The 11,021-nt window shown below is 33.8% G+C and overlaps 1 protein-coding gene and 1 non-coding gene across 2 annotated transcripts; both read left to right on the top strand.

Moving 5' to 3' along the window:
* Positions 1-2,884: 2,884 nt before the first annotated feature.
* On the top strand, positions 2,885-5,628 carry LOC125873291 (protein SOSEKI 5-like). Its single transcript, XM_049554198.1, has 4 exons — positions 2,885-3,211; positions 3,302-3,371; positions 3,478-4,383; positions 5,465-5,628. The coding sequence occupies exons 1-4, from the start codon at positions 3,007-3,009 to the stop codon at positions 5,586-5,588; spliced, it is 1,305 nt and encodes a 434-aa protein (XP_049410155.1). The 5' UTR covers positions 2,885-3,006; the 3' UTR covers positions 5,589-5,628.
* A 723-nt stretch (positions 5,629-6,351) lies between these two features.
* TRNAV-AAC (transfer RNA valine (anticodon AAC)) lies at positions 6,352-6,425 on the top strand. The gene has a single exon. It is a non-coding gene; the product is annotated as a tRNA-Val (tRNA).
* Positions 6,426-11,021: the final 4,596 nt, after the last annotated feature.

Below are 11,021 nucleotides of genomic sequence, written 5' to 3'. Positions count from 1 at the left end.
GGCACAAAGTGTGAGAAATGAATAGTTGCAATTCCTTCCAACTATATTTTGTTTATTTTGCTTTTGATTAGATTTAAGATAAGTCTCTTATCATATTCGTCATTCTTCATTTTCCTTGACTATATACAGATGATACCAACGTGTCTTATACAAAACATCAACCACATTTTGTCACCTTCTCATCTTATTCTTCTAATTAATTAATTAATATGCGACTACCTTTATATTGTCACTATACTCCTTTTTCATTTTTTGCGCTACAACACTGAAAAAGTTATATATTTGATTAAAATCATTAGCATATGTAAGCAAACTATACATTAGTTATATACAAGTATATATATCGTAAAAATTACACAAATCTTTTAGTGTTAAGAGCTAATTACATTCTGTCCCTACTCTTTTTCAAATTATAAAAATTCCTTAAAGTTTAAGGATTTCGGATACATCACTCAATGTCTCAATACATTGCGTCCCGATACTTTATCTTTGTTGATACAATACACACATTTCTCGATATATCGCGTCCCGATACATTACCTTTGTTGATACAAGACACACATATCCCGATACATTACCTTTGTGATACAAGACACACGTGTCCCAATACTCGCGTCCCTGATACATCGCGTAAGAGTGATGTATCTGAAAATAGAAAATAGAGTGAGGAAAATATGGAGTTTGTAATTTCAAATGGTAGGAAATTTTAGAGAATAAGATAAAATAAGTTATGTATTTAGATAAAAAAAAAATTATATTTATTTATCAACTATTATTTTGAGAGTGATGTAAGAATTCCTACAAACAACATTAGCAGTAGTTGGTTCTTGACTCTTGGACTATATACCAAGGCCTACCATTGTTGAGTAGCGCTCGGCCCAATAAAGAGTGGAATTATTTGCACCGTATGGCCTTTTTTGACACCACTCCTTAAAGTTTGTCCATGTAATAAGTCTAATACGACAAATTTCGAAACTTCTAAAGTAATTTCAGGGTGTATTTGAGGATCACATTTTAAAGACAAAAATTTTCGATGCGAATCCGAATTATTTGAATCATAAATTAAGTAGCACACAGCGAATAAAAGTTTGGAAAAAAATAAACAATGTTATTTTGAGAGCAGTAGAGATATTATTGGGCACGTTGCCGGTGCTATATAAAATTGTGTAGTAGTAAATGCTTTGATTAGTTTGGTCAACAACCCACGTGAAATTGGGTCTTTTGTGTCGACCAACACACGCACACATACCCCTCCAAATATATTTTATTTATTTTCTAATGAGAATGTGTGACTAAATATATCTGTTCATTATCTCAGAACCACTAAAAATAACAATAACAAAGTTAATTTTATACAAGAATATCATATTAACAATATAATATAATAAGTAAAGAGATAAATATTTGTAACTTGGACGAATTCAGAAAATGTTGAAGCAATAAATAGGGTAGATATTGACACGTCAAATAATAGATTTTTCTTGTAAGGTTGACCAATCTACTCAAGATCTCATTCGTACTGTCACTCTGATTGGTTTTATAATTTGTTTCATTTGAATACATTAATCCATATAAATAAAAAAGATCCAGTTTTTATGTGGTAATATATATGTACACACTCTAATATATTCTTGTTATGTCGAGGGGAAGTCGTATATCGATAATAAATAATTCCTAGTCAACACCCTTTGACGGGTTCTCAATTTATTCCCAAACTTAAGTTGTGTCAAGTGTGAACGTTTGACCTTCCTTCTGTCACATCTGCCCCTTTTTCTAAAATGCCAAAAAATTCTTCAAGAAAATATACCTAATAAACCAAAAGAAGAGAAGAAAAAAAAAGAGACTAACAGCATTTATATAGTTAAAAATGTGTTATAGTAGTACGATGGCGAAACATGGAGTAATTGGTTTTAAAAATGTGAAAGAATTGATATCGATCACTTTAGGCACCAAGTATTATTGAAGGTGGTTCTCCAATTTTTTGTAATATAGTAGTAATATTATATTAAAAGAATTAATATAAATAACAGTTCACCTAACCGTTTAAACTAAAGAAAGGTTTTACCTTAATAATTCATATATATCGATTAGAAAAAATTACAGTGAATTCGATGGATTATTTGTTTAAAGATCCCTATATGTACCTTTTAAAAAATACTCGCTCTTTGAAATCCTCAATTACTATGTGTGTTTGTTATAACATCGTTTTGATCAAACTAATTCCTTCAAAAACAGTCTACCTTAATTTACGTTTTAAAAGGGGCATTTCTAAATCGTCATGATTAATAATATTAATTCCGTCCACTTTTAATTGTCATAATTTTTTTTTTAGAGTGAAACTATGAAAACTTTGCTTAATATTTTACGATATATTTTTTCATCATATTGATGTGTAAAAAATTGTAATTTATAGTACTTTTCGTATAACTTTTGAATATCCAATTTTTTTATTTAAAATATTAAATTAATATAATCTAATTTAACTTTGAAAATTAGTCAAATTAACTCTTGAAAAATATAACATGACAAATAAAAATGGATGGAGAGAGTACTTTATTGCTAGTCTAGGCATAATGCGCTCTTTGCTTTTCCTTTGCTTAAGCGAGGATTACTTATAAGCATTATATATCAGATTGTATCTTCATAAAAAAAATTATATTTCAATATATTGAAAATTATTTGTCATGTAATATTTCATTTTCAAATATGTAAATTCTATTTTAAAAGCTTTTGGGATTTGTCAAAAGTGAAGTCAACACGTTGGCGATTTGTCATGGCGCATCCTATTTTTGAAAAACTCTGCTCCTTCGCTCCTTCCATTCACCGTCCACATTCTTCCAGCTAGAGTCTGACACATCACCTTATAAACGTGAACCCCCGCCATTTACTCTTTATTGGAGTATAATTTTCAGTTTCCACAACTTTCACTGAATTCCAAGCTTTCAAATTTCAAATATCGAGGTTCCATTTCTTCTAAGTTTCTCAAATTAAGCGGTTGGGAAAACTATGTCAAGGACGACGGAGCTCCAAATGCACAAGAAATGGAAAGGTAGAGAAACAAGCCCTGAACGTACCAAAGTTTGGACTGAACCTCCTAACCATAAGCTCAGAAAAGTACCCGTCGTTTACTATCTCTCCAGAAATGGCCAACTTGAGCATCCTCATTTCATGGAAGTGCCTCTTTCCTCCCCTGATGGTCTGTATCTCAGAGGTATGTAGAATTTCCATAGCTGAAGCAGATAATTAAAAAAGCGTGTGTTCATATGATTTCACATGTTTTGATTTTTGATATTTCATTCAGATGTTACCAACCGCTTGAATTGTCTTCGTGGAAAAGGCATGGCCTCAATGTACTCCTGGTCTGCTAAAAGGTAAATTGATTACTTTCCATTTTCTATTTTAATTTCTGCTGTAGCTGTGTTTATCCATATGGAGCTGAAATGAATTTCTTACTTTTTTTTTTTTTGGGAAATTCAGAAGCTATAGGAATGGATTCGTGTGGCACGATTTGACAGAGAACGATTTTATATACCCAGCACATGGTCAAGAGTATGTTCTGAAAGGATCAGAGCTTCTCGATAGCGCATTGCCTTCACAACCCGATGAAATCGCTTGTTCTAATTCTAGAAATCCGGTGCCGGAAATACAGAAAATGAGTGAAGATCGTGAGTTTCCTGCCGTGACAAGGCGCCGGAACCAGTCCTGGAGTTCCTCCGATTTCCACGAGTACCTAGTTTACAAGGCCGAATCACCCGGCGAATTACTCGGAAGAATTGGAGCCGACGCTTCAACTCAAACAGAGGACAGGCGACGCCGGCGAAGAGGAATGCGAATCGTCGAAGAAGAAGAAGAAGAGTTGAGAGAAGACCGTACCATTGAACCGGACTGTAAAGAACCGGACGATGTTGAACATAGTCCGAACCAGTCAACGGAGCTGAACAGAGGTGAAATTTCACCACCACTATCCGATTCAAGCTCTGAAACGCTAGAAACGTTGATGAAGGCGGACGGAAAAGTAATCTTACGGCCAGATACAATCAGCGAAAATCCAACGGCTAATACTCAATCAAGCGGAAAGAGTAAAGCAGCTTCCGTTTTGATGCAATTACTCTATTGCGGTTCAATGTCCTTCAAGCAATGCGGACCCGGTTATGGGAAGGAAAATGGATTTTCCTTGATTTCACAGTATAAAAGCCGTCTGCCACGTGGCAGGTGTACCAATCAAGCGGTGAAGGATGTAGAGAGTCCAATGGTGGAATATCATGGAAGTGAAGAGAGAATTAAGCTGGAAGATAAGGAGTACTTCAGTGGGAGTTTAATAGAGATGAAGAAGAAGGAGAAATTTCCAGCTCTAAAGAGATCTTCTTCATACAGTGTAGAACGGTGAGTACTTTTACTGGTGAACTTTTTGTTGGTGCCTTCAACATTGTGTTATGTTTCTTCGTGTATACTCTATGGCTTAAATTGTTATGTTCTGTATCTAATCAAACACTAAGCTAACATACCTCTAAACAGTTTAGTGTAACAAGGATATTAGATTTGGATTGTGTTTGTGGAGTAACGTCAACATCCTGCCTATGGTAAGGCCTAGGTGATTGGCGGGGATGATTCAAGTTGAAGTTATGATGAATATACCATTTGTTTGATGGACTTGTTTAAAAACTACAGTTGAGTCACCTTTGCCAAATAGGGGGGGAGCTAGGGCACCGCTCGTCAAAAAATTAAATTATATATACCATCAGATTATTTTTATGTGTATACATAGTAGATGTTGACCCATGGATTTTTTTTTATGTGTTTATTTCTTTATATTTTGAATCTCATTAGTGACTATGACACTACTGGCCAGTGGCAAGGTTCATGCAATGGGTGAGTTGCGAATGGTTCTTGTTATAGGACATGAAAACAGGGACATGAGAAGAAAAACTTACCTTGGTATGATTATTGCTTTATAAGGAGTGGTAGGTGTATGAAGGTTCCTTGCCTTGGTAAATTAATCTGCAATCTGCAGTACAATAGACGTGGGGATCCAGCTATTCAATTGTTTTTCTTACAGAAAACGATAGGACTGAAATAGGTTCTGCAGTACTTTCTGGGACAATTGGGTATTTACTCTCCTCTACGTATGCAAAACTAGAGCTTTTTATCAGTTTATTCACCACAACCCGTCAATTAATTTACTCAATAGCTGGAAAGAGAACTGATAGGGTATATGACAATATATTTTCACCAATTTATTAGACTTCCCCATCAACATAACTTCAGTCCGGCTAATATATATATATATATATATATCATGTCCTGCTTTCTTGACTGAAATGCTACAATACCAAGGTCTCTTGACTTTATAGTTGCTTCCATATAAATGTGGGGTTCCATAATTGACAGGTTTTCATCCGTTATGACGGGATAATTGATATGTGAATATTCTTGATTCATTTCTTTGTTTGATAATGGTCTGCAGGAGTACAAAATTGGAGCTGACTGAGAAACAAAAAGAAGTGAAAACAAAATGTTATCTGCGAAAGCAAAAGAATCGATCGACCCGAGAGGATGGAAACAGTGATTTGTCTAATGCCTTGCAGTAGCATTTGCTATTATTTTTAGTAATACTAGCTAGTGATCAACATGGTAGCAAGATGAGTAGATGATAGTGGTTAAGCAGTAGATTAGGAAATAGTAGAAAAAATTGTGGAGACAATTGCTCCTGATCTCAGTTGTAGATGTTTGCGTGAATTTCAACAGTAAAAATAACTAAATTATCTGTATCAAGTGTTTGCATCAAACAAATGATGTGAGACATACTATTGAGCAATGATTAACATGTTTGTTGCACCAAATCAAGAGAAAATCTTGGAACAATGAGTTCGAACCATGGAAGTTGGAAGCAGTCAATAACCCTTGTATTATGGTAGAATATGTCCAAATCACATTCCTTGAAGTGCGGTTTTTTCACTGATCCTGATCCTGCTAATGTAGAATGCTTTGTGTGCTCCAAATTACTTTCTTTTTGATGATACATTAAATCACTTAACCAAAATATATTGAGTTGATTGTAAAACCTTGTACGACTAAGATAAATAACACCAGTACCTTATGTCTCCAAATACTAAAGGGCCTCCTATATTATTATATGGAAAAATGATATGGTGTAGCCATTAGAAATTTGAAATCCCAAATCATACTTTATTTTGAGTTGAAATGATGATTTTATATCGAATGTCTAAATGCAAGCTTAATCAATTATTGTTAGATTATAGCAAAAGTATTTCACATGAGATTGAGGAAGAAAGAGATGAACAGGCAAACCAAGATAATAGATGTAAGGTCTAAAGTAATATCTTATACCAAGGTTTCGTGGTGTAGTTGGTTATCACGTCAGTCTAACACACTGAAGGTCTCCGGTTCAAGTCCGGGCGAAGCCATTTTTTATATGTATTTTGTTTTTTGAAAGTTTTCCTTTATGTGCCATAAGTGTAGTGGTGCTGCAACTTAGTTTAAGAAGTCAGGATCCTTTTGTTGAGAGAATAGAGTTGCTGTGGTGAAGGAAAACTCTACTACAAATTCACGCTAAACAGGACTATAGGATTTGTAGCTTTTAGGCAGCCATAAACTTCAATCAGCAATTTTGTATCAAGAGATTAAAAACAAACTAAGCAGCATATACAGAACGGTAGAACCTGAGATATCAAACATGTAAAATGTGCAGTGTCAATTGGTTTATTCCAACCTGAAGTAATACAATATGTAGTAGTGTAATCTCAAAACAGAAAATCACACACTAAAGAATTATAGCATTTTGTATTAGCAGAATATCAGAAGAATGAGTAGGCTATATCTTCCTTCGTTTCGTTGGCGGGCCTCCATCTTGATCATGATTCTGTCCATTAGTGCCTCCATGTTGATCAGCATTTTGCTCATTAGCGCCTCCATCTTGATCAGCATTTTGCTCATTAGCGCCTCCATGTTGATCAACATTTTGCTCATTAGCGCCTCCATGTTGATCATGATTCTGTTCATTAGCGCCTCCATGTTGATCAGCATTTTGCTCGTTAGCACTTCCATCTTGATCAACATTTTGCTCATTAGCTCCTACAACTTGATCAGCATTTTGCTCATTTGCTCCTACAACTTGATCAGCATTTTGCTCATTAGCTCCTACAACTTGATTAGCATTTTTACTGCGGAGATGCTTCAAGTAATTAGAAATAGTGCCATCATCTTCTTCAACTGAGTCTCCATCTTGATCAACATTTTGCTCATTAGCGCCTAAACCTTGATCAGCCATGTCTCCATCTTGATCAGTAGAGTCTCCCTCTTGATCAGTAGAGTCTCCATTTTGCTCATCAGAGCCCACTTCTTGTTCAGTAGAGTCTCCATATCCCTCACTTGTTTCTCCATCTTGATCTGCATTTTCCTCATTAGCGCGGAAATTTTGTTCCTGGATTGGACAAATCAACGGTTCATTATTTGAAATTCTAAGCTTGTCCCTGAAACAAAATACTCATTTATATTAACCCTTATAAGTCATATACACTCTCAATTTGCAATTTTGTAATTAGAAACTTACAGTTTCATAACGAATCTCTCTTGTGTAATATACTTTGACGGTTGGGTGACTGCAATCTGGAGAAATAAAAAAATCAGTATAAAGCAACAAAATCTTTTTGTTGATATTCTTTAATAATAGTATCATACAATTTTCCACCCTATCATATTTTCACATTGGCTACAGTAAGTGTTGGCTACGCAACAGGGTAAATCACGTTTTCTGGTATATGAACATTAATCCTGCATATATAAATGAGCGTTATTAGACAGCAGAAAAAAGTGTATACATTTCTCAAGTTGCTCATACTTACACCCAGTCCTCCTGATTGAGTCTACAAGACAAGAAAATGAGTTGCTGAAATATAACAGAGTAGTGCTGAAATACAAATATCTGTTTCCAAAATATTGAAATCAGTAGCAATTTCATGATTTTTTTTTTTTCCTAAATGAAGATATTATGTTCGAATCATTACCCTCGGAATATAATCGTTGAAAAATGCAACTAGCATTCTTCACCCATAAGTATGGCAGTGGATGCTATCATTAGGAGGGATCACATCAGTGTTGTGTTCAAGTGAATAGTATCTACTCACTGTTGAATAAGCAGAGACGAAAAATGCAGAAGAATGAATTTTATGGAAATGCACAAGAGAGAATGCTGATATATATATATAGTCATTCTTGAATTTACCGTTAATTCTCAATCTATTTACCCTCCAAAACTATTTTCTTTTTAATTTCTCATACCAGACATTTTATTTTGCAACCCATTTAAAATTGTATAGACAATAAATATACCATTATGTTTCATTTTCTTTTTATTTACTCACCAGAAAATACACATTTATCATCATATATCATCATAATATAATATATAATATAATAATATATATTATATATTATATATTATCATATACTATTGTTATTATTATTATTTTTATTATTTTATTGTCATATCATATCTTACTAAAAGTGGAAAGCTCCAAAGATGAAAAGTTAGATTACCATTTTACCCCTAAACTAAATTAAACATCTAATTAATTAAATAATATTATTTTAATTATTTTTTGAATTGTAAGTTATTTATTAGAAAGGGAATGTGGAAGAACAAGAGTCAATTAGGATTTCTAGAATTTTAAATAAGTACATGAATCAAGATTTCCCCATTTAATCTTAAATTAAAGAATATGAAGAGTTGTAGTAGCTAAATCAATATATACCACTGCCAAATACAAATTTGTCATCTTGAATTCTTCCACTAGCATTTGTACGACTCCTATGGTAAAGTTTCTTCTTTTTCCATCTTTTATTGTTTGTTTGTAAGATTTTTATCATTTATAATTTTTTTAATTACAAAGGATTGTTTCAATTCTAATTCTTTATTTATGATTGTTTCTCTTTCTGGAATTTCTTGTTACTATTTTGTGTAGAAATGTAAAATCACTATACATATTGACTTGCAATGTATCCGGTGCTATTTGACTTGGAGTAATTTTGGTATTCTCAACTAATTACTAATAATTATACTTACTATGTTCACCATTACAATGTTTTGGAAATATAAATGGACACAAGAGAGGGTTTTGTTTTTTAATTTTATTTTGCTTTTGCTTAAACTAATCAATGTCTATATTCATCAATTCAGATGAAGAGAAAAGCGATAAAAACAGAAAAATTTAGGATGGAGTTCTAGGTACAAACAACTACATAATCTCTTTCAATGCTATGAAATTATTTGGTAAAATAAACTTTTTTAAAAAAAAGTGTCTCGTACTCTGAACTATTTTATTTTATTCATCTAAATGATTGTTTTGCTTTTAACTTAATAACGATATTCTTTGCATTTAATTTTTGAAGCTGGTATTTATAAACCAACTAAATTAATTTATGCTATGAGAGTAACAATAAAAGAATACTTCATGTTCATCAGCATTTTTCTCATTACCTCCTCCATCTTGACCAACATTTAGCTCATTACTGCTTTCATGTTCATCAGCATTTTTCTCATTACCGCCTCCATCTTGACCAACATTTAGCTCATTACTGCTTCCATGTTTATCTGCATTTTTCTCATTACTGCCTCCATCTTGACCAACATTTTGCTCATTACTGCCTTCATCTTGACCAACATTCTGCTCATTACCGCCTCCATGTTGATCAGCATTTTGCTCATTACCACCTCCTACAACTTGATCAACAGGATGGTCAGTACCTAGATAAGCATTTAGCCTGATAAGATGCATCATGTAATCAGGAATATCGTCATCATAATCTTCATCTGAGCCTCCATCTTGATCTGCATTTTCCTCATTAGCTTGGAAAAATTGGTTCTCAGGAATTAAACGAACCAACGGTAGATGATTCGAATAAGTAAGCTTGTCCCTGCCACAGAATACTCATTTGTATTAACCCTTATAAGTCATAATGCTTATCGCCTTCAGAGAGAAAATCAAGCAACATTACATCGTTCCAGTAAGTAAGCTCATCCCTGCCACAAAATACTCATTTGAATTAACACATTACAAGTCATACCACATATATACATGTACAGACAGTCTCAATTTGCAAATTCATAATTAGAAACTTACAATCTCGTATAAAATCCTTCTCTGAAATTCCTAAACAGTTGGGAGACTGCAATCTGGAGAAATCATAGATTATGTAATTTAAGAGGGAAAAGGGAAGAACAACAAAATCATTTTTTAATACTACTAGTATCTTACAAGTTTCCACCCAAGCATGTTTCTACAATGGACACATAAAGTCTTGGCTATGGTATTGCCATATACTACTTGAGGTACGTCCTCTGCTACATCAACATTAAACCTGCATATACTGCTCATTAGGCAATAAAGAAAATCTCAAGATGTTGAAATTGCATGAGACTTACAATTTATCAAAGAACCCTGCTATCAATAAGTTGTTTTCCTGCAATGTGTACGACACAAGAAAATAAGTCAAGAAATATTACAGAGTACTGAATTACATGTTTAATTAATCAGAATTCATGATATGAATGTCTGTAGTCCACGGAACCACAAATCGATACTATAATAATGCAGAGAGAGTGAGAAATTCATACAGTCAGAATGTAATCCTCGACGAGTGCAACTCTAGTGCTGCACCTATGTCACGACCCGATTTCTCAAGTCATGATGACACCTACTATAACCCACCAGTAGGTAAGCCAACCCATAACCCGAAACAACAAGTAATGGGTCTGAGGGTAGAAACTAAACAAGAGTAGGCAAATAACAATATAAACAGGCGGAAGCAAACCAAAAACATATATACAAATAAAGTTGCCTCCCAGAACCTGGAAGTCACTAGTACAGAGCTACTAACAAAATGAGTATAAGTCCCAAAAGTGGACAACAGAGACTGGACTGTCTCGAAAGGAAAAAGACAAGTCTATATATACAGATGGAGACTGAAATAGTACAAAACGCCGTGTGCTCACCCCCGTCTCT

This window comes from Solanum stenotomum, chromosome 8 (genome assembly GCF_019186545.1).
Source record: "Solanum stenotomum isolate F172 chromosome 8, ASM1918654v1, whole genome shotgun sequence".
Classification (NCBI taxonomy): domain Eukaryota; kingdom Viridiplantae; phylum Streptophyta; class Magnoliopsida; order Solanales; family Solanaceae; genus Solanum; species Solanum stenotomum.
The sequence above is the reverse complement of the archived record's forward strand: the minus strand, read 5'-3'. Positions and strand labels throughout refer to the sequence as shown.

Bases quoted from the DNA above. Each gene is read 5' to 3' on its own strand.
- LOC125873291 (XM_049554198.1), top strand. From the start codon at position 3,007: ATGTCAAGGACGACGGAGCTCCAAATGCACAAGAAATGGAAAGGTAGA. The intron at 3,212-3,301 runs GTATGTAGAATT...TATTTCATTCAG, and splicing joins TGATGGTCTGTATCTCAGAG to ATGTTACCAACCGCTTGAAT. The intron at 3,372-3,477 runs GTAAATTGATTA...TGGGAAATTCAG, and splicing joins TACTCCTGGTCTGCTAAAAG to AAGCTATAGGAATGGATTCG.